Source organism: Pipistrellus kuhlii, unplaced genomic scaffold, assembly GCF_014108245.1.
Source record: "Pipistrellus kuhlii isolate mPipKuh1 unplaced genomic scaffold, mPipKuh1.p scaffold_m20_p_5, whole genome shotgun sequence".
Classification (NCBI taxonomy): domain Eukaryota; kingdom Metazoa; phylum Chordata; class Mammalia; order Chiroptera; family Vespertilionidae; genus Pipistrellus; species Pipistrellus kuhlii.
The window spans coordinates 13919021-13943442 of record NW_023425551.1 but is presented as its reverse complement, the minus strand read 5'-3'; the positions used below and the strand labels follow the sequence as shown (position 1 = coordinate 13943442).

The 24422-nt window shown below is 42.7% G+C and overlaps 1 protein-coding gene across 7 annotated transcripts in view; it reads left to right on the top strand.

Moving 5' to 3' along the window:
- The first annotated feature begins 11037 nt into the window (after positions 1 to 11037).
- PTPRK (protein tyrosine phosphatase receptor type K) overlaps positions 11038 to 24422 on the top strand; it is a 452587-nt gene continuing 439202 nt past the window's right edge. For 3 of the 7 annotated variants that reach the window (XM_036414973.2, XM_045572995.1, XM_045572994.1), the window contains exon 1: positions 11050 to 11412. In XM_036414973.2, the coding sequence (XP_036270866.1) occupies positions 11310 to 11412 (103 nt within the window). In that variant the 5' untranslated portion in view covers positions 11050 to 11309. Of the gene's footprint in view, positions 11413 to 24422 lie in introns of all 7 variants that reach the window. The other 4 variants (XM_045572993.1, XM_045572991.1, XM_036414972.2 and 1 more) reach the window with 3 other exon arrangements.

Sequence of the window (24422 nt, the reverse complement as noted above, 5' to 3'; positions counted from 1 at the left end):
AGATTTTTGCCTACTTTGTGCCCTGCTGTGTAAGCAATGCCTAGAACATACCCAGTACACCGAGGCAAACAGTGAATATTAAGTAAAATCAGGTTGTGTGGGAAAGGCTGGCAGGAGGGGTATCTTAATCAAACCACCCTGAATTAAGGCTAGAAAGAGCCAGTAATTGGATCCTGGACTATCCACCTGATCATGATTTGTTTACTGAAGTAATTTACTGACAACATTCTGAATCAGCTTTCCCTTCTTGAAGCTATCTAATAAGGGGGCAGGGACCACACCCACAGATCTAAGATGACTTAAAGCGCCACAAACTATCAAATCTCACTTGATCCCAGATGCCTTGAATTTTGACTCACAGTTCTCATGGCTGCGATAGGAACTGAATCCTGAGTGTAACACAATGCATTGAGGATAAAAACCTTCAATATTTCTGGCTGTAAATAAGGGATGTTGACATATGTTTGTTATGCACAAAAGAGAATACTTCATCAACAGGAAGAACAAATATACACAAACAAACCTAATAAGTCTGCATTCTCAAACAACACTGTAGCTATAAACCAAAATAATTAGAAATGGAGTGAAGGAAAAAAATGGGCTTCAATATCTTGCATCAAAAAGATACTTTTGAATTTCAAATAACCACAGGAGTGAAGATTCCTTACTCTGTTGTAGTATTTGTAAACCCTCTGTCCAGGGGTTGTTCTGCCATTAGTTCAGAATCCTACACCTTTTTCTGGCAGATTAAAAAGCCACTTGACCTTGAGAAGTCTTTTCATTCATTTGTTCATTTGTGTATTCATTCCTCAAGTATCATTCAGTGAAACACTCTGCCAAGGAAACTATTCTGTGGGTGAAGATGCAATGATAAGCAGTATACAGTCCTTGACTTCCAGGATATTAAAGTGACAGCCTATGCACCAACCAATTACACCAAAGTTTGATTTCTGAGCAGTCAGTGATCCCCAGAATTATTGACCAACTGATTCGTACATAAAAGATTTAGGCAAGTGGATGGGAAGGAACATAATCTCAGCCCCTCCTATAGCTTATGATGTATAGAAGATGGCAAGATGATAGTTATGACAAAAAGTAAACCAATTGCAAATGATGATCATTTATAAGATGACTACTGATAAAGGCCTTCTTCTGGTTCTTGTGTTCCTCCAACTAAAAAAATACGTCAGACTAGACTGTTGATTGCTAGCATTTATAACAAAGGAATTGTAACAGAATGTTAAGAACTATATTCATTGCAAATACAAATATTGCAAAAAGAATTTTAAAATGTTTATACATTTTCTGTCACAAAGTGCAATTATGTGGAAATTAAATATACTGTTGCCATTCAACATTCGTGTTTGAAAACAGCATATTACACTGCAAACTCTGAAGTCAGAGCGCCTAGGTTTGCACGTTAGCTCCATCACCTGCGTAAGCAATTTGCTTAATCTATTATACTTGAGCATCGGTTTTCTCGTTTTTTAGTTGAGCGTATAAAATGGATCAAATTGATGCCCAAAGAATTAAAGGGCCAAAAATCCCAGATGGGAATGAGGCTCTTGAGACAGCTTCAGAAAATGAATTTTCTAAGACTCCGCAGGGCGGTGGAATGTGAAAGAAGGCTTTATTTGGGTCAAGTTACATTTCTTGGGCTCCAAAGTCCCCTCCCCTTCAGCCAGTCCTGGAAGAGGGGCCGCTGGAAGTTCAGCAAAGCCAGAAGCAGGGCCAATGTTCAGAGTTTCCCTTTCATGTTGCAATGGGGTGTGGTTCAGCATTCAGGCCAGATTAAAGTCCATTAGTCTCCGTGTGGAGCCCAACAAGGCCCCAGAGGGCTGGCAGGTGAGAGAGAACCAAGAGAGAGGAAGGGAAAACTTCCTTCGTTTGGAAGTTTATATATTTAAATTTTGCAGGCTTGCCATGGCCACGCCCATTTTGGCCAATGACCTGTTTCCAGGTGTGACTGACAGGCAATTAGCCTCCCGTGTTACTCAGACCTTACTGGGCATGTGCTTAAACTGCCTTTGTCCAGTGACCCACATGTGTCAAACACAAGGCCCGCGGGCCAAATCCGTCCCGCGGGCCAAATCCGTCCCGCCAGGCCTTGCAATGTGGTCCACACCGCACTCTCATCACTGCACTCCACTGCATTTCCATCACAATGACAGTTTATGACTGTTCAGTAAACCATTCGGCCCGCGATTTAGGCTGGATTTTAGAATTTGGCCCCTTCTCTGATTGAGTTCGACACCCCTAGCTCCAGTCCATCGCCCCATCAATCAGCGGGGAACAGACTTGGAGTGTTAAATGTAGCTTTTTGGCAAAGCTGTATTAATGGCATGTTTATAGTATTTGGTCTCCCCTTTCACTCCTTTTCTGTTAGATAATAACCAGGTTATTATAAGGTTATAAAAATGAAATAACCTATGTGTATTAGCTTCCAATTGCTGTTGTAAAAAAAATATTACAAACAGTGGCTTAAAGGTACACAAATCTATTATCTTCTGATACCGGAGGTCAGAAGTCTGAAATCAATTTCAAAGCTGGAAGTGTAGCATTTTTCTCTGCACTATCCATTCACCTTTTATCCATTCTCTATCGCCTTCCTCTTTATTCTAAACAAATGTACTTTTAAATTATAGTTAATATACAATATTATATTAGTTTCAGGACAACATAGTGATTTGATATTTATATACTTATGGAGTGGTCACCATAAGTCTAGTAACCATCTGTCATCATACATAGATCATAGATACTATGACATTATTTATTGTATCCCTATGCTGTATATTAAATTCTCATGACTTATTTTATAACTTTACTTGTGGCTCAATGCAGGGGTTGAGGGGGATTTCTCTTAGCCCAGCCTGAAACCTCTCCAATTGGACATCTCTCTCACAATCTGGGATGGCTGGCTCCTAAGTGCTCACCTGCCTGCCTGCCTGATCACCCTTAATTGCCCTCCCCTGCAGACCTGATCTTACCAACTGCCCTCCTCTCTAGATTTGTGTGTATTTCTAGGCTCTCTATTCCAGTCCATTGATCTATGATTGTTTTTGTGATAGTACTATACTGTTTTATTTACTTTAGTTTTGTAGTATAGTTTGAAATCAGGAAGTGTGATCCCTCTAACTTCAGTCTTCTTTCTCAAGATTGCTTTGGATATTCAGGGTCTTTCCTGATTTCAGATATATTTTAGGATTTTTTGTTCCAGTTCTGTGAAAAATGCTTTGGCATTTTGATAGGGATTGAATTGAGTCTATAGATTGCTTTGAGTGGTGTGAAATTTTAATGATATGAATTCTCCCAATCTGTGAGCACATTATATCCTTCCATTTATTTGTATCTTCAATTATTTGCATCAATAGCTTATAGATGTTTGGAGTATAGATGTTTTACATCCTTGGTTAAATTTATTTCTAGGTACTTTATTCTTTTTGATGCAATTGCTAATGGGATTGTTTTATTAATTTTTATTTATAGTTCATTATTAGTGTATAGAAATACAACAGATTTCTGAATAATGATTTTGTATTCTGTAATTTTACTGAATTCATTTAAAAATTCTCATAGATTTTTGGTGGACTGAGCTTTCTCTATATATATAACATCGTGTCATTTGCAAATAGTGACAATTTTACTCCTTTCTTTCCAGTTTGGAAAACTGCTTCTCTCTTATAAGGACCTTGTGGGTTACAATGAGCCTACAACAGACCCAGATATTCCTGGACAATACTGCTGCATCAGTTCCTTAACTTAAGCACATCTTCACATGAGTGTGTGTGTGGGGGTGTGGGGGGGGGGGGGGGGGTGCATAGTTAAGTTGTCATTATTCTGACTTCATCTCATATAAAGTGCTCTTTTTTAAATATATTAATATTTTTATTGATTTCAGAGGGAAGGAGAGAGGGAGGGAGGAGGGAGAGTTACAACCACTGTTTTCTTTAAGATCCAGCTCAGGCGGTGCCAGGGGCTGTCCTGGACCTGTCTCTTGCTTCCACAGTGTTTGGATGAAACATACCCAGGGACACCCCTCCTCGCAGCCTCCGGCCACTCTCCTGCATCTCATCCAGAACTACCTCTGGGACCAGCCAACACATCGTTCTGGGTTTTGTTTTGTTTTTTTCTACCTTAATGCCTTATTGCCGGACAACCACGAGCTCCCAAATTTGTCAGAATTATTCCACCGAGGGGGAGGCTGCCTCTATGGCCTCCCACACCTACTGCTGTCTGGGCTTCTATTTCCAGCAATGATGATGTGGCTCTCGAGGGCATGGGCTGCTTCTTCCACCAGTTGCAGAGACGAAGGGTGAGGGCGCTGAGCATCTTAAAGTTGCAAAACCAGCACGGAGGCCGGAGGCCGCATTCTCTTCCAGAATGTGCCAAAGCCTCCCCAAGAGGAGTGGGCAAAACTCAGGGCACCAGGGGAGCCGCCCTGGCCTTGGGGAGGACCCTGAATCAGGCCCTGGTGGAGCTGCAGCCCAGGGTTCTGCCGCGCTGACCCTCAGCTCTGGGACTTCCTGCAGAACCACTTCCGGGGTGAGGAGGTGAAACTCATCAAGAAGATGGGCGACACCTGACCCACCTCCGCAGGCTGCGGCCCCCAGGCTGGGCCGGGAGAGGATCTCTTCGAAAGCACTAGGGGCCTGTGGAGCCCAGAGGCCTTCGAGGGGCCCCTTGGCATCCTCCTTGTGTCTGAGCTTTACCTGAGCCTCTTCCTGAAAGACTAGCCATTTCTTTCACCACCCTGAAGCTCTCTTCCACACATCGGACCAAATGGAAACAATAAAGATTTTTGCAGGAAAAAAAAATCTAGCTCAAAACTGGTCAACAAACCTTTTCCTCCAATGTCACTTCACCATGACCTAATAGTTCTGCTTTCACATTTAGGATATCTCCCTCTCTCTCTCTCTCTCTCTCTCTCTCTCTCTCACACACACACACACACACACACACACACACACACACACACTCCCTCCCTCTCCCATCCCTTGGTTTTGTTAGCTCTTGGTTTCTTTTGTCTGTTAAATGTAAACTACTAATCCTCATGTCCCCCATAGGATAACTAGCACTGTGTTGCACACTTAATAAATGCTTGCAAATGACAAAATGAATTCTTTGCTTTGGTTAAAGAGGACTTGGGGACTGAAATGAGCCCCTATGTTTTTGTATAGGCTTTAATGGTTCATTTTCTTGTCAGACATCCCCTGGTTATGAACGCTGTGGCAGCCCCAACAGTGTAAAGGGAGGATTTTATTGGAGAACATTTGAAGGATTAGAAAAAAAATCTCCAGAGCTTGGGAAGCACCACATTTTGAATCCAACATTCTATTTCATTCTAGCTCAAGACTAGAACAAGCAGAAAAGAATGATGGCAAGATCCACAGGGTTCCACATGTGAAGCCAGTCCCCACCCCCCATCCAGGAGTGAGTGGGAGGAAAGAAGGAGCATGATCATTAGATAATTTGATTCTGCATTTCTCAGTCCGCTGTGTTAGTTCTCCTCAGGCTTCATCTTTGCATGTGAGCTCTTAACCCTACAAAATGTACTATTGAAAACATGATGTATTTAATTAGTCTTAGGAGTTATTCCCTTTCTTGTATTTTTTTCTTTACTAAAATAATAAACAAACAAATGGATAATCTGTCCATTCAGACCAAAAAAATTCAAACAGGATTCAATGGGATGCTGTGTACCTGGTGCTCTTATATCATTTTTTTTTTTCTATAGTGAACCAGGGACAGAGGTGAGGGGCAGCTTTTCTATTGACTTGGAAATTACTCACTAGCATAAAGGATGACTAAGGTGCCACATAGGGTCCCAGAGAAGTTAATTTATCAAACACTTACAAGGATACCATGAAGGCCAAACGTTTATTTTCCATTAGAGTTCAGTCTTTGATTAACATCATTAGAATAGGCTTTTTATTTTTATTTCATTTTCTAAAATATATTTTTATTGTTGATAGTATTATAGATATCTCTCATTTTTATTGATTTTAGAAAGAGAGAGAGGTAGAAACATCAAAGATGAGAGAGACTCATTGATCAGCTGCCTCCTGCCTGCCTCACACTGAGGATCAAGCCTACAACCTGGGCATATATGCCCTGACCAGGAATCAACCTTGACCACCTGATTCATAGGTTGACGCTCAACCAACTGACCCATGCTGGCCGTGCTAGAGTAGGCTTTTTGAAAATCAGGAGAGACTCTGAAATCAGAATATACCAGTTCTGGAAGTGGCTGTCACTGTCCCATCCCTCCACCTCAATCCAATTTACACTTTTATGATTGACTTCCTTTTTGACCCAGGCTTGTTAATTATATCCAGCTGTAGGCAAATTGCTCTTCCAAATTGGCAGCACTGTGCTTTCAAGCTGCTCGAATATTTTATATTTTTCTTCCTTGGATAAAACCTTCCGAGCATACACTTTCTTGACTAGTGTTTCTGAACTAATCCCCAGTTATGGGTATTTTAAAGGGTTCAGAGGATTTACAAAATAACTCTGGTTTTAAGTACAATGCAATTCTTAACATTTGATCCAAAATTACCTAGGAACTTAGAGGGAGGATAATTTTTCAGAGTCTTAGGCAGAGTGCCATCACGATCCCACTTGTTCCTAGATGCGCTGGTGTGGAGATCTAAGGAATAACTGGACAGGTCCTGGCACCAGTCCAGAGCAGTTGGACTTTGCCCTTCATTGGAAGATTCAAATACTCCAGAACAGTGGTCGGCAAACTGTGGCTCGAGAGCCATATGCAGCTCTTTGGCCCCCTGAGTTTTTAGCAAACACCAGCTTGGGAGCACCCTAATTAAGTTAATAACATTGTACCTACCTATATAGTTTAAGTTAAAAAATTTTGGCTCTCAAAAGAAATTTCAGTCGTTGTTCTGATGATATTTGGCTCTGTTGACTAAACAGTTTTCTGACCACTGCTCCAGAACAACAGCCTTTCAAAGGCATTAGAAGTTCTTTGTTGTTTTTGTTTTCTTTTCTGAAAGTACCTGTTCTGCCCAAGGGCTATGTTGTCAGAAATTCCCATCCTCCTCACTTCCCAGAGGACCCTACTGAAAGCATATATAACCACGCAATACGATTATTATAAGGAGTGCTTTTATTTTCATTCTTTTCACCTTTCAAAGAGAAAATAAAAGCTCGTTTCCACCCACCTACCCAAGAGGTTTTGTCTGATTGATTGACACTGAGGATTTTGACACTGAAATGAAATATTTTAAGAGACGAGAATCAGGTACATAGGTGTTGGGGGAATGGGGGAAAATGAGATTCAGAATCAGAATATTCAGGTCAGAGTGACATCTCTGCTATTGATCGGTGTTATAACCTTGGCCAAGTATTTTAATCTCACTAAGCTTTTGTTTTTTTCATCATTTAAGTGAAATTAATACCACCTGCCAAATGTAGATCTAAAAATCATGATTAGAGTTAGTATGTGATAAATCTGCAATCAGAATACAAGTCCTCTTAAAAAGATATATTATAGCCCTAGCCGGTTTGGCTCAGTGGATAAAGCATCATCCTTCAGACTGAAGGTTCCTGGGTTTGATTCAGGTCAAGGGCACATGCCCAGGTTGTAGGCTCTATTCCAAGTAGGGGGCATGCAGAAGGCAGCCAATCAATGATACTTTTTCATCATTGATGATTCTGTCCCTCTCTTCTTCTCCCTTCCTCTCTAAAATTAATAAAAATGTATTTAAAAAATATATACTATAACCACATACCCAAAACAGTAGGAAAGTAATTCTACATCTATTAATAACTATATCAATATTATGGCTGTGGGGGTTGCTTTTCAAGTCTTTTCTTAGTTCTGATCATGGTACATGTTGACTTTGACTTCTGATAATTTTTTTCTAGTAAAATATGTGTAACAAAAATTACCATTTTAATTATACAGTTCAATGCTGTAATACATTCTCATTGTTGTGCAACCATCACTACCATCCATCTCTAGATCTTCTCATCTTTCCAAACTGAAATTCTGTACTGTTTTCTGATTTGTAAAATTATTTATTTTGCTTTTTTTGTTGTTGAATTTATTGGTGTGACACTGGTTTAAAAAAATTAGATATTTTTATCCAACATTTTCTCATTTTCCCACATTGCAACTTACTGTTTTTTTTTTTTAACAAACTTCATTTCTAGTAGCTATGAGATATTCTATCCAGATAATGATCATGAATTTGCCTGTGGTTGGACATTTATATCATTTCTATTTTTCTCTTTTGTAAATGATAAATGTTGTTGTGTACATAGCACTTCCCAAATTGTAGATTATTTACCTGGAGTAGCTAGTAAATGAAGAAAAATGAACATGTTAGTGATTTTTATTTATTTATTTATATATTTACGTATTTTAAAAAATATTTTTATTGCTTTTTTACAGAGAGGAAGGGAGAGAGATAGAGAGTTAGACACAACCATGAGAGAGAAACAATGATAAGCTGCCTCCTGTACATACTGGGAATGTGCCTGCAACTAAGATACATGCCCTTGACTGGAATAGAACCTGGGACCCTTCAGTCTGTAGGCCTATGCTCTATCCTCTGATCCAAACCGGTTAGGGCCATTTTAGTGATTTTTAAATGTATGTTGATCATTTTTTTTCTGTTCTACCCAATTTCTACTGATTGATTGATCCATTCATTGTTTCAAATAAACAAAGACCTAGTCAGTTCTTAATATTTACCAAGTAATATGTGAAGAAAAAACATTTAGTCTCTGCTCAAATGATTTTAATCCACTCTGGCTGTCATTAGTGACAACCAAGGACAACAGGCTTGTTTTACTTGTTTAAAAGTTTTACTGCATTTCTTTGATTTTTAGTCAGAAGATACCCTTGCTAGTGTGCTGATTCCTTTTGAGAATTTCCTCTCCCTCTCTGTTTCCTCCCCCTTACTTCTGACCCATATAAATGCTGCGGGGCAAATTACTCAATCCGTAACTTTGCTTCCGCATTGTCCAATGGGAGTAATAGCAGTAAGAATGTCATGGGACTGTGGTCTGAACTCAAGACATTATATCTTAATGTTTCAATGATACATTATGAATCTTAAGTCAGTGCTTAGCACACTATAAGCACTCTTAGACTTTACCAGTTACTGTTTTTACTTGTAAGATAAAGTAAAATCAATCATCCATCAGTTGAATCACGAAATGGGCAAGGTAAGAACCGTGTGGGCTTTGCTGTACGTTGTATGCCAATTTTTAAACAAGCCTTTTGTGTGCTTAAGCAAACAAATCTACCTAGTCATGAACTTCCTTCACCTTCCTTTCAAGAATAGAAGAACAGATTAACTAGTATATAGATGGTGACTTTTTGTTTGTTTTTCCTGAAGCATGTTGTTGCTAAATTTTACAAAGTTCTGTTAAGTCCTTCAAAAGAAAAATATATATCCTTCAGTTTTCTGTCATCTGGGATTTAGGAATATTCCTTAATCAAAGAAATAAGAACAGTGATGTACTGACAGTTATAGTCTAATTAATTTTTTAAAAGTCTATGGGGTGTCCTAAGGAAAAATGAATTTAACTATGCTGAATCAAATTGACGAGTGTCTGGCTAGTTTGCTAATGAGTCAGTCATAAGACTCCAAATTCTGTTTAATCAAGCCTCTATTCTTACCAATTTTTTTAAAAAATAAATTTTCCTTCATGATTATATTTATCTATACACACATACATATACAGATACTAGTATATGTATATAAATTCTAGTCTCCCTCCCCTTTCTCTAATATATTTCAGCTTGCTTTATATGTAAACTAGAATATATGTATTGTATGTATTCCAGTTTAGTCACAATCCTGGTCATTAGAATATATTTAACTTTAGTAAGGAATATACGTCTTGGTAAATTATATATATTAAATTGAATATTACATTGTGTTGACTTACAAAGGCTAAAGATAAAATGTCTGTGTAACTGACAGATGTCAATTAATAGATTGTTTTAGGAACTGTATATAAGGTATCAATATTCTGAATACAAATTGTGTACTCAATTGTGATCACAGCTTGTTTAATATTTTACAAAAATGCATAAGTATGCACCATACAGCTTTTTTCAGAAGCAAATAAAGTGTGGCATATGGTGAAGCCACTTGGAGCTGCTGGAGAAATAGCCAACTGCAGAAACACTTTTACTGTCACAACTGGCAAACGGCATTATTCCTCGCTGTTTCCAAGTCCTTTTGTTAACAACTCATGTCTTCAATAGCTATTGGCTATTTCAACCAAAACAAACCCCCTTTCCCACTCCAGCAGCCCTACGTGGAAGGAAAGGCTTGTAAAGCCCCGACTCCGTTCTCAGGTTCTTCCTGGGGGAAGAAGTGCAAAGACGCCTAAAGGTTTCAGAGCCACAGCGAAGTCAGCGCAGCAGAGAGCAGCAAATCCAAACGCTCTGCCGATGACAAACACACCGGGAAGGAGACGTGCCAGCTGCTCCCGCTGGAAAGTTACCGCGCGCTTATTTTGGTTCAAGTTTTATTTTTATGGGACTCAGGAACAGTACGTGTTCTATGGGGGAAGGCGTCCTGCTCCTTAGCGTATGAATAAGCAGCAGGGAGGTATCCGTGCAGGTGGATGTGTCTTGGGGCGCTCTACACTGCCCCCCTTCCTAGGCGCAGCCGCTCCGCTGGGATCTCTCCACCTGGGGACCTGGGGACCCGGGGACCTGGGGACCCGGACCAGAGCGCGCGGCGATTGTCTGCGCGGGTCCTCGGGGTTCTGGCAACACTGCTTCCCAAACTCGTGTATCTCAAACTCTGCTTTCTGCAAGTGGACTGTGAACCCGGCCGGGTCCCCATCCACCGCCCGCGCTCCCTCGGATCGGCGGGGCCGGGCGGCGAACAAAGGCGGCGGGGCGCGGGGCGCGGGGCGCGCGGCCGGGCCAGCGCGCGTCCCTCCGGCAGGAGGCGGCGGCGCCGCGCCGGAGCCCGCATTCCTCCGAAGCGCCCGGAGCCCGCGGGGCGACGTCACCCCCCGGCTCCGCCCCCGTCCCTCCCCGAGCAAAGTAACTCCTGGCGAACGGGAGCCGCGGCCGCCGAGCCATGGAGAGCCGCCGCCGCCGCGGCCACCCGGCGACGCGAGCCGCCCCGGCGCCCCACACCTAGTTGGGCGACCCGCGGAGAAGCGGAAAGTGCGGGCGGGCGGCTGGGGGCTCCCCCTTCTCGCCCCGATCTCACCCCGCGAGGCCCGGCCGGCACCCCAGCCGTGGATTTCGCTGCGATCCTCCGGGCAGCTCTTTGCAAAGCTGCTTGAAAGAAACTTCTCCCAAAGTCGACATGGATACGGCGGCGGCGGCGGCGGCGCTGCCCGCCTGGGTGGCGATCCTGCTCCTGTCCCCGTGGCCTCTGCTGGGGGCGGCCCGCGGCCAGTTCTCCGCAGGTGAGTGATCACCATGACCTGCCCGGGCCCTGGAGGGGTGCAGACGCTCCTGGCCAGGGCCAGGGCCAGAGGATGGGACTTGGAGGGGCAGCTTTCTCGGCTCCGGGATCAGGGGACACGGGGCCGAGGGAGAGATGCCCCCAGAGTGTGTGCCCAGGTGGGCCCCGGGGCCCCGGGCTGGGCGCCTCTGGGCGCAGGTAACTTTTGTCTCCGCAACCCATTGTTCCCGGCTCCGGGCGCGGGCTGGCCGGGCTGTGCGGGAGGGAGCGAGGGAGGGAGGGCAGTGCTTTTCCCGGGGACACGCGGAGCCTCGGTGTGCAGCGCAGGCTGCACGGAGCTGGGGGAAGAGGAGGGAGAAAAAGTAGTTAGGACTCCGGGGACGGACGGCGACTCTGTTGCTCGGGTTATTGCCTGCCACCTGGGTGTCCAGCAACATTTCCCCGGGAAGCCATTGTCAGGAGCGTGCAGGCTCCGAGGACTGACCTCGGCGCGCTCTGCCAGGTGCTTTCTGTCCCGGGAATAACCTCCTCGGACTATTGTCTAACTACTTCCCGGTCCCTCCCCCGCCGGCTCCCTCCCCTCTCCTCCCCTCCCTCCCCCGGCGGCCGGCAGCTCCGGGCTTTGTCCTTTGCCTTAGGGCGCTGAGCGGAGCGGGTTCCGTGCGTTCAGGGCTTGTTTTGAAAGAGGAGCCTAAGGATCCACACCGATCGGTCCTGGGCAGCGGGGACCGGGAGCCGGGTCCGGGCAGCCTGAGCCCCGGGGTTGGAGCCCAGCCATTCCTGGGCGGGTCTGGGTAGATGGGGACCCGCCAATGATCGCCGCCCGCGAGGAGCACCCCAAAGCGCGGTCCCTAGGGTTACCTAGAACCCTTGGTAAAAGCCACTTAGGAGAGCCCAGGAAGACCGGTCTCTCTCCCGGTCCGCTCCTGTCTGTGTTCCCTTCCAGTTTTGTTATGCTTCCCGGCGGTTGCTTCTTTCTTTCTCTCCTCTGGGGGCTCTGGAGTTTCACCAGGTGGACGCTGGGGAGCGGGCTCCCGGGCGCCTGTCTGCTTCCCGCCGATCCTGGCAACTTTGTGGCCGATCCCCACCCCCCCAGCTCTCAGCCTTGGCCGGCGAGCGCGTCTGCTGCCTGTTTCTCGGCGCAGATGGAGACGCAGAGGTGGCCGAGGGGAAGCCGCAGCCGCGCTCCTGGCGGAGGCCGTTGGACGCGGAGAACCAACTTACTTTGCACACGTCTGTGTCCCTCCTGTGTTTTGGCTGCCCGCGGTTTCCAGGAAATAAACTCAAATGGTTGGGATCCGGAGCTCTGTTTATTCCTCTTCCTCCCCGTCTTCCCTCTTTACTATACAAGGAGTTAGCGGATTCAGGAGGTTGTGCACCGGGACAGATGGTGAAATGCATGCAGCGTGTGGAGGAGAAGCTGTGTGTATGGGTGATGCATGCAAAGGACAGCCAGCTCCAGGCGATGAATGAATGGCCCGATGGCTTAGGTTAATTCTCTCTGAAGTAGGCATTACTGCATGCACCCGTGACACGTAATGCCCATTAGTGTCGGAACCGGGAACCGTGCTCTATCTGAGAGTCATTGTGTGCAGGCAAGTTGGAGTGGGTATTGATTTCTTTCACCGTGCGTATCCTTGCACGGAGAGCCTAGGCTTGCAAAAGCATGCAGTATGTTCATTGAAAGTTTGAATTCTACCAGTTGCGTGATTAAACTTACATGTATTCTACAGTGGCCACAGTTGATGTCTCAGCAGCCGATGGCTGTGTTTTCAGCAGCCAGGAAACTTCTGCTTTCAAATGTTATTTACCCATTTTTAACGCGAGAGTAAATATTCAATTTCCTCCAGCAGAATGTTCATCAGATATCTCTAAAGAACTATTGTTTCCCTAGACATGCAGTTCAAGTCATTTGACTAAACATACCTGGCTTTACTGGAGAGACAAAGCAAGACATTTGACTTTATATTACACGTTAAGTAAAAGAATGAGCAGTCCTAATAATGCAGTATACCCTGAACTGTATCTCAAAATTCTGCCATTCAGGATTTACATATAGGTCCAGAAATCAATGCCTTTGATTAATGCCACAGTTTAAAGTCAGGTTGTGGATCTATCTGCCTTTCTCCAAAAATTAAAAGTTTATTTTGAAGAAAAAAAAAGTACATTTTCTGGCTATCATAAGTCATTTGGTGTCCTATTGTATTCAGCCTTTTGTCAGTCAGATTTGTTGCATTGAGATTGGCGGTGTGCTATTTCTTGCTGATTTTCTGATATTGTTCTTTAAATGATGAACTTTTATTTTGAGAGACATTTAAATAAAAGTGCTTTAAAGTCTAAAATGAATATGTATTAACAGAATTTTAAAATAACCTGTTTCATGTATTTTTCAAATCATACCCATTTAGGCCAATTTACCACTTTTAGATCATATCATGTGGTTTCTAATGCAGTAAGTTTCAAAAGCAATTTGTGAAAAACTGAGGGTTATTAGATCTTTGATGTAGGTACTCATCCAGTATACTTTGTTTAATCACAAATTTAAGAATGTTTTCATCATTGTGACTTTAGTCTTAGCTTTTAAAGTGTAAAATTATTGCTCGGTGAGCCTCCTTCAAACCAGAACTGCCTATAAATATCAACCTATATTTACAATCTTTCAACTTAATCTCTCACTTAAAATGACACCAGTGTCATATGTTACATCTGGGGAAACTGAGGCATAGAAGCACAAAGATGTATTGAAGTTTACTCACTGGGTTGTACATCTGTCATCTCTTGATATCATGATGTAAGAAAGTTTTCTGTACTAGGGCTCTGACAAACCCAGTCACAGGTGAGGTAACTTAGAAATTCAACTTGCCCATCTGTAAAATGGGGATAATAAAACGCATCCTGACCTTTCCACGTGGTTTTGATGAGGGTCATATAAAATAATTTATGTGAACTGGCACTGTAAATTACAAAGCATTATGCAGCTGTCTGGGCTGTAATCAAACATTAAAGTAGCTATGTGGCTTGGCTTCTGTCCTCAGGTACTCCTGCACTAGGGAGTATAGGCTGTTCATATTGTTTCTGTTTGTGTCCCACTCGGCCAGTCACTTTATTTTAATCATTATTAGACATCAACACCCCAGATTGGCCAGGCCATAATTTCACAGTGAGAAAAGTTATCTTTTAATTTTTATATTTTTACTTACCTCATGTAAATCTTTATTAGAGTTAAATCTGGGGAAGAGTCATTACGGACATCCCTACATATCCTAGCTAATATATTTTAAGTCCGTTTCCTTAGCTGTTTGTTTAGTAACTGCTAGTTGTTCAGCTTTTTCATTTCAGCGTGGAGGGAGAAAAAAAAAAAAGCAGCTTTTCAGATGCAGTCTTACCAGCCACCTAGAGAGGGACTATTGTCTCTCTGGTGTGACCGGAGCCTGGCGTGCAGCTCAGGATCCTGCCTGGAACCTGGTTCTGGCATGGCACACTGGAGGCAGGCACTCACTGGACTGCGTGGTCCCTGCCACTGAGCCGGGCCCCTTTCCTAGGATCTGACTCCTCCATGTCTTTGTGGGTGAGGTTAATTTCTCTTACACGTATTTCCCGCTTGACATTCTATCAGAGACAGCTTGTATGAAGGTTTGCCTTTTGGTCTTCTGGTTTGGTTTGGCCACAGACAGTCAGTCTCTCAATTCGTTAAAACTCCAAATTCTCACCCCAAGCAATAAAGTGTACCTTGTACCTGGTTCTTTCCCGGACTGATTTTTTTCTCCCTGGTCTTCTTATGTCCCACTCTGTTGATTTTCCTAGATTGCAAGATGTCATTTTGTGCCTGGCCTACCCAGACGGCACAGGCAGTTCTGCCTGGAATTGGGCTTTGGCATGTGTGCTGCTGACAGCTCTCCTCTTTGTATTCATAAATGTGAATTTCAAAGATAAATCAGGCCCCGTGCCACTGCTCCCCTCTCCCACACTCCTTCCCACTCTTCCCTGGCAGCAGCAAAGCCCACATGCACATACACAAAATCAGTCTTTTTGTTTTCACCTTTTAGTGCTGGGCGTTCTTAAAATATGACTCAACCGCTACCCAGAGCACACACCAATCCTCCTACCAAATCTTTGTTTTTTCTTTTTTCTTTTTTATAAATATACTTTTTTTGACTTCAGAGAGGAAGGAAGAGGGAGAGAGAGAGAGAAACATCAATGATGAGAGAGAATCGTTGATCAGCTGCCTCCTGCATACCTCTCACTGGGGATAGAGCCCAAAATCCAGTCATGTTCCCTGACTGGGAATCGAACCATGACTTCCTGGTTCATAGGTTGACCCTCAACCACCGAACCACACTAGCCGGGCACACTGGCCGGGCCTACCAAATCTCATATTTTTAGCAGTGGTGGTTTATTAACACATTATTCTGGCCTTAACATTTTTGATTCATGTAATAGGGTCCTATGTAGAGAAACTGTGTTGTTGCCTTCTAGGGCTTTTGAAGAAAGGGTTCCAGGTCTGCTCGGTGTGGTATTAAAGACAGTGTAAGTCGTGCTGAACATGCATCTGCTCCTCAGAGGCACAGAAGATGCTGATGTCATCTGTCCGGTGCTGTTCCCATTTCCCCTACTTGCTCTTACTCAGGGCCGGAAGTCAGGGATCCTGGAAGACTAAGAGCAGGAAACAGTGAGAAAGTTTACAGATGGTTCTTAAAGAGAAAAACAAAGGATGCTGGGGTGTGTAGGCACCTGCGTGAGTGTGTGTGTTTGATCTTTAATTTTCCAAAGAGGAAAAGAAAAAGATCTATTTTGATTTGTTTATTGGAATCATCCTTTGCCTTTGTCTAAACACTTTAATTTCTACAAATTTCCTTCTGTGTATTCCTCTCAGACTCTCCCCTTTGATCATGTATATTCTGCTCCTGTTCCTCCATCAAATGGTGTTTCTCTTTGTTTAAAAAACGGTTATAATTGCTTTTGACTTGTTTTCTCATCAAAATGCATGTTTGTCACAGTTACCGAATAAGGGTATTTTGTCATATCTTGACATGTTTCATACTGATATTTGATGACAAAGTAAGTGAGTAAGTACATCAGTCAGGCTAATTTTTATTTCAATTAGAGCCCAAAAGAAACTTGCACATCCATAAAATAATATTTTAATGTCACAAAAGATGTATTTGTTTGTGTGCTTATATAGCTCTGAATGGAAGAGAGTCTTTAAGTACCTTTTTGTAAATGGGGATAAAAAATTTGAGTGCCACATTGCAGGGTATTTTGAGATGCATGAGATAAGTTACATACAGGTTTGCTTTGGAAAACATTTTAAAAATTATGTTTGAACTTTTGCTATCAATGCAAACTCTGGAGGTAGTTTATAAACTTTAAACTCCATCTCAATGAAAATGTGTTTATGAAAAATTTTCTTAAAGAAACATAGCTCCCCATATAAGGCTTTATTGGTTCCATAAAGATTCTGTTGTGAGAGCTATGTTTGCTTTCCTGAGGCATTCTGGTGGGAATTCTTTTGGTTTGCAGCTAATATTCTAGTAATACAACTGAATTTGCATAATTTAAAAAAAACTGAGCTTTGTTGAGGGTTGTCAGATTGCTGAGGTTCTGGGGAAACAGCAGTTGGGGATGTGAGGGTCTCATTGATCAGGTTGTGGAACACTGCCATTTCCCCACTTAACTCAGTCCCAGTGTTTTGGCATTCTTCTCCGTGTGTTGGTAATCTATGAAAATTACAAGTGGTTTATTTTGTCACTTAACCATTGTTTTAGGAGCACATTAAGTAGTCCTTAATGAAATAATCCATGTCTCCACTTTATGAGGTTGTAGAGCTCTGTTAGTAAAATTGATGAACAGGGAAGTGCTGGTAGAACCTTCTACAAGTATCATTCTAGAAATTATGTTACTAAGAGGAACTTGGAAATAAAGCCAAATAAAATAAAACAGTGCCTCGTTGAGTTAGTTTGCATTTATTTGCTGGGAAAGGTGAAAGATGTAAATATGTATTTGCGCGCGCGCGAGCGCGCACACACACACACACACACACACACACCCCTTAACAGTGATAGAACTTCATTGTCCAAAAGTTCAGGTTACAAGGAAGCTAAGGACATCTAGAGGTGGGGTCAAGCCCCTATACTTACATTTTTGAAAAGAATCTTGGACTTAATTATTTTCTGTATTTCATAGATGGCAAAACTGAAGTGGAAGATAAGTGAACCATGTAGTACAGTATATACTATAGTGTACTATGCTCTACTTTTAGTGAAAATATAATAAATCTTCTTCCAGATGGAAATCTATTTATATAAGCCCTTCCCAATGCAGCCTGCTCCTTAACCAGCTGATTGTAGGCTGGCTCTCCAAACCCGGTCCAGGGCAGCAGCTGACCAGCTACAGAAATACCCCTAATCCTTTTGGCAGTGGGGTGACTTAGCAGCTGTAAGTGGCAGGCTGGTCACAGGTCCTTGACATGATTCCTCAGCAAATTCAAGAGTAGAGAGGAAGCCTTTCTAAGCGCCCTCACTGCCCACCCAGGGGGTGATAGCTGATAACTTCATGGTCATTGGACTCCCTCAATTGCAAAGGGCCCAAGATGTCTGCTACTTGAATTGTGTGGTTAGTGGACCGATAGTATTCAAATTTGTGATGGTCTTGTGATAGATGACCTATCAGAGCCCACCCAGAGTCTGCATTTTAATAAAATCTTCAGGTGATTTGCTTGAACATATAATTTTGAGAAACGCTAGGATGACAAAAAACAAAACAAAACCCAACAACAACACTTGCACATACAAAACCAACTCAGCTTGAAAATAATTGCCACATGCACTTTACTGTAGAATTGTAAGAGTATTGTGAAAGGATTAATTATAACATCAAACAAATTTCCCTGGAATTATATTTCTGATCATTATTTACTTAATTATAACTTAACACCCTAGACATATCAAAACAACAATACTATGCAGGTTTTTAAAGAGTACATGGACAGTTTTGAAAGAGGATTTTTATAAGAGAATAAAAATAAAGCTAAATAGTTTTGGCTATAACTTGTTGTGTAAGCATATTTGAAGTAAGCATATTATCCACGGAGCCAAACGTGATATATGTTAATTATTGATATGTGTATTGATATGGTGATACAGAAAATAATAGTATTCCCTCTGACATTACTAGTATCAGCAGTTTCTTGTTTTATATTTTTCTCCCCCCTTCGCCCCCTCCCCCACCAAGGATAATTTAAGTGTCTTTGCAATTAGGAGCTCATTGATAGGCCAAATACAGTGATTAGGAGTTAGAATACATTCACTATCATTGGTGTTCTTCTTGCTATGTTTTGTGTTCATATTTAAGAACAGAGATTCTTGTCAGTTTTCTCAAGAGAAAAATTATGATGTAATAGACAGTGCACACTACTCATGTCAAAACACAATTTTACTTGCATTTTATAGCTTGCTTTAGCATTCTTTTGGAAATGAATTCTCCCAGAAGACCTAATTGCCTTCTTATTAATGAGCCTGTAAGTGTGTTTTGTTACCATTTACTATTCTAAATGTGTCTACGTTTGCTGGTTGTTTCAACATTGAAGTCTGATTAAATCATGACCGCTGTATTTGTTTGTGCCATTTGCTAGCGATTCAGAAAAATACTGGCATAATGACACGGTCATGGCAGAGACTAATGGAAAACAAGCAGTGTAAATTAATGTCAACCCAGAGTAGTTGGTTGTATTGTGCTGTTATTGGGAGCTGGAGTTTAGGGTTTGATACTGTAAATGAAAACCTGCTTACATTGGATTGCTCAAAACATGAAAATAATAGTTCAGGTTAATGAATAAACTACAAGGCAAGACCTTTTTACACTGACTTATGTTAGATACTGGTGTTTAAAGGAAGAGGGTTTATTGTGGACAGATCAGTGTTAGAGAACTTGGTAATGGATAGAAGCTCTGAAAGGTACTTCCATACACATTCAAGGCTTTAGTGTCTGAAGGCTTTGACTGGTTACTTTTTCTAAATTTACTTCAAATTCTAGAAGTCGACTTTTGTATCAGTTCTCTGATTTTATTATTGTCAGCAATAATCCAGTTTACTTTTCCCCTTACATGTCGGAGAGCAGAGATTTCCTGAAAGCAATTGCAAAAACAATAGCAGCTGCCATGTATTGAGTGCCTACGACCTGCCAGGTCTTATGATCAATGTTTTACATAATTTCTAATTCTCATGATAACTCTTTGATATTGAAACCATCTTCATTTTGCAGACTGAGGCCACGAGAAGTTAAGTAATAACTTGCTTTATATGACAGCATGAAGAACTAGTAGAGCCATTCATTATTGAGTGTATTCACATGTGTAATCGTTAGACATGTTTGGGGTTGCATGTTGTCAGAAAGTGCAACCCAGACTGCTTGCAACAAATGGGGAATTTATCATGTCCTCCAGCTTGACAGTCAATATGGAGCCTGACTTAGGAGTTCACATAATTCCTTTGGGACATGCTCTCTCTCTGCTCAACTTAGTTCCCTGGGCGCTCCAGGAGCTTTGTTCTGAGGGCCCACATTTAGAGACCAGATAGGATCAACAGCTCCCAAGACACAAAATCCCAGGCTCTGGTCCGTTAGGAAAATATGAACTTAGGTGCTGGTTGCACCTGAAAAGGCCCTGAGGTTCACTCTGAACCAAGAGCATCTAGTGTCCAGCCCATGGCTGAGGGAAAGTCCGTGTGCTGATTAACTTAGTAGTTTACTAGGATTTTGGCTTCAGCTGTAGGTTTTCAGCCAGGTTGTATGGACTGATGTGGGGGGTGGGAGGGGGGTAGAAGGGCAAGGTAAAGGGGTGAGGGGGTGGTGGAGGAATTTGGATCAAACTATCAGTTGTCAACATAGAGGGGATTGGGTTATGGAAAAACAACCAACCTACAGTATGGTTGTTAAATAATGTGGGAGCAATAAAAGCAAAGAAAGAGGAAGTTGCCACCTGTGGGTATTTTTTTCTTTTTTAAACTGAGAGGGTTTGCACTTGGAGTGAGGGAGAGGCAGAGGACTGGGAAGAAGAGGCAGGTGCAACTGCAATTTTATTTTACTTTATTTTAAAAATATATATTTTTATTTTTATGTTATTTATTTATTTATTTATTTATTTATTTATTTATTTATTTATTTTACAGAGGGGAAGGGAGAGGGATAGAACTTTGCCCAGTCATACAGCTTGGAAGAATTTGAGTTCAAACTCAAGATTTCTATTTTTAGTCATTGTTGTTACACACACACCTTGTTTTTGCTTAATGGTAATTTACTTAGATCATTGTTATTCAAGGTCTTCTTGAATTACTTTGTTTTTACAATCTGAAGTTGTAAAACACTGTTTCTAAATGCAATCTGACTTAACGATTGGCTTTGTTTAGAACAGTAATCCAAATATGAGCTGATAATATTTAATATCTCAGAGAAGGACTGCTTGTTTGCATGTATACATGTATTTATTTATTTTAAAATATATTTTTTTATATTTTATTGATTTTTTTTACATAGAGGGATAGAGAGTTAGAAACATTGATGAGAGAGAATCATTGATCAGCTGCCTCTTGCACACCCCCTACTGAAGATGTGCCCACAACCAAGGTACATGCCCTTGACCGGAATCAAACCTGGGACCTTTCAGTCTGCAGGCCGACGCTCTACCCACTGAGCCAAACTGGTTTTGGCAACATGTATTTATTTTTAATAGAAGCCAGAGGGTATGCTAACCTGTGATAAATGATCCTAATTGAATAAAACCAAGTAACTCTTCACTTTGGAAACTGATTTCGAAAAACTCCAAAGGTGGAGGTAAACTTGTTTATGATTTTGACCTTCTCACCTCTCTCCTCTGCCTAACTTTGTAGTGATATCTGAGCAACATGGGATATTCGCCAGCGTGGCTATAAGGAGGAGGAGGCACTGAATAATGAATAAAATGTAGAGAAGTAGCAGCTGCTGGCCCAGCCCTCCGTTCCCCTCAATGAGGGATCTAGCTGGCCTGTAGTTAGACACGTCTGTGAAAGCTGGGTGTGACAGGACCCGGGCCCAGATGTGGCTGGGCCAGGCTGGAGCAGTGTAACCTCCCCAGGCACTTCCAGGCCTGCTAATGGCCCTTCTCTGGCCACAGTGGCTGGCCTGCCACCGAGGAGGAAGAGACTTTGCTCCAGGAGGAAGGTGTATTGGCATCAGCAGGTGTTTTTTTTTTTTTTTTCCCCCCTTCTATCCCTGGAGGTTTATTTTTGCACACCTTTGTCTACTACCCTAAAAAATCAATAAATGGTCATTGTTCTCCTGTGTCTTTGCCTTTTTTTTTTTTTTTTTTTTTCTTGGTGTGATAACGAGACTCCTGAATGATGACATTTGCAATCATTTGTCTAATATCCTCTCAGGTGGGAGCACAGTGCTATCCAGCTCTGACTCATTATTGCTGTTTTTACCTAAACCCACATTTAAATACTGAGAAAATATGCACAGTGAAGGGGTTGGCAGCCACCTGCTTCAGAGAGAGCAAAACGTTTGGGTAGAGATCTGTGTTCGAAACCATTATCACTCAGAGCACTGGGCTTGCTGGAAAACTGCTCTGGTCTTACTGGTAGCTGTCCTTTTCAGGTTCTGCCATTTGGAGGCAATTTCTTTCTGCCTCATCCTGAATGGCCTTCCCGCTAAAAGGGGAATATGACAATCAAGGTGATTTTAATCTCTTCTCCAGTTACTCAGTAGGACACCTTTAAAGGTAACATGAATAATGCACGTGAAAGTACTTTTTAAAACTAACCGTAAACGCCCATAGATATGTAAATATTTTTGTTGGGCAGATAAATATTAGTAATAAAGGAATTGTTATGGGAGGCACAAAGTATATATATGCTAAGGAAGGGAAATGAGAACAATAGAGGCTTTGTATACTTGTGTGCCTAAGTTATGCACTGCCTGTCTAAATTGTTTACATGTCTGAGTTTTGGGGGAAAGGTGGGGTGATAAAGAAGAGTCAGTAAGGTTCTTGCGAGCAATGAGTAATTCTGTTCTGTATTGTAAAACACAGGCCCCTCGAATTCACGTCAGTAAAGATTATGTGATTACATTGGAAAATGGTAAGCTGAAACCGGTTTGGCTCAGTGGATAGAGCGTCAGCCTACGGACTGAGAGGTCCCAGGTTCGATTCCGGTCAAGGGCATGTTCCTTGGTTGTGGGCACATCCCCAGTAGGGGGTGTGCAGGAGGCAGCTGATCTATGTTTCTTTCTCATGGATGTTTCTAACTTTCTCTCTCTTTTCTTCTCTGTAAAAAATCAATAAAATATATTTTAAAAAAAAGAAGAAAAGAAAAATGGTAACCATCTTGTAATGACTGTGATGCTATAGGGCAAGTGGTGTATATAGTTATTCTTTTATGAATATTTTTAGGAAGAGCTTAAAAAACACTCTTGCTGTTCCAGCTGGTTTGCCTAGTGACTGGGAGCATGATTCTGATAAGGTTTGTGTCCCTTTATTTGTTCTTCTGCCCCACATATTTGACCATCTACTATGGGCCTCTGCTGTGTCAGGCCCTGGGCATGCTGGCAGGGGAGCCAGGTATTGTCCTTAGCTTTGGGAGCATTCATGACCTTATGACTCGGCAGGGAGTGGCACCCTGTGAGCAGTTCCGGAGCTAATGATTAACAGGTGCACCCGGGGCTATTGTGTAACCGGCCACGCACCTGTGTCTTGGCCTGTCTCAAGGTGCAGCCTGTCTCTGGCAATTTGCTGGCCCACTTTGGCACTTGCCAGGATTAATACAGCGCACCAGCAGTCTTCCAGACCCTGGAGCCTACCCACAAAGTGCTGGAAGCCTACCAGAGAAGGACGCAACAATGTGCCACAGTGGTCGTAAAATTCCACCAAATGGAATTTCCCAAAAGTTGAGTAATCAGAGTAAACAAGATGGATGGAGGAGAGAGCGCATGTGTGCTTTCTGGAGGCTCCGGGTCACTTGCTCTCCCTCTGGAAACAGGATCAGGAAGGTTTCCAGGGTGGGGTGAGGGTGAGGTGTGGGGGATGGGGGAAGGCGCTCCACTTAGAGGACCTCTTGTGGAGGTGCATTCGCCCTGTCTACATTCATATGCAGAGGGCCCCTGGCTGTTTGGCTGCAGATCCCTGTTTGCTGGGGCCTTCAGAAGCTTATATGTGGCTGCTGCTGTCCCGATTCTTATCAGCCTTCTCCCTGTGGTCTCTGTAGGGTGGGCTGTCCAGAGCAGGGGCAGCTGTGAGAGAGGGAGGCCTGGCATCTGGGTGGCCAGGCTTTCGGGTGGACCTTGACCCTCTGCACCTGCACCTGCACCTGCAAGGAAGCTGGCAAATTGCATTCCTGGGGCTTTGGCCATTCATTTTCAAGGATGGGGGGGGGGGGGGGGGGGCAACACTATTGTCATTTAAACACACCCATTGCCCTACCAGGAAATGGAGATTTTGAACCTCTGGGTTCAGGGAGGCCCACGTGGCTTGCAGTGTGTGAGTTACTGAGAACAATTAATTGGGGAGATGTACAAATGGTTTTCTAAGCAAAACCAACTTTGCCAAGCTTCAGAAATAGAAATTTAGGAAACTGTTCTGTTTTAGTCGAGTCAGTCCCATTGTGTGCCCGTTTTATCTTTGAGCAGAGGACACTCAGAAAATAAAACTTTAAGGTCACAGATTTAGGAACCGGACTGCCTACTGAGGGTGACTTCTGGGCCTGGAGCTGAAATACAACTGAGACCTAGATGTTATTTTTAGGGGGGGAAAGAGTAAGGGTCTTAGCTGCCTCACTAGTGATAGGAAAGGGGAGAATAGGTTACCCTGGGGGGTGAGGTTCTTGCTTTCCCCGTTTTGTCCCATGCTGGGCATCCACATGATTCTTGTAGGCCCTGAGACAGGGTTTCAAAGTAGCTGATTCCTGTTATACCAGTCGAACCACTGGCCTTCAGCTTCCACATTCAAAAACGGAATAAATTCAAGTACTTAAAAACGGAATAAATTCA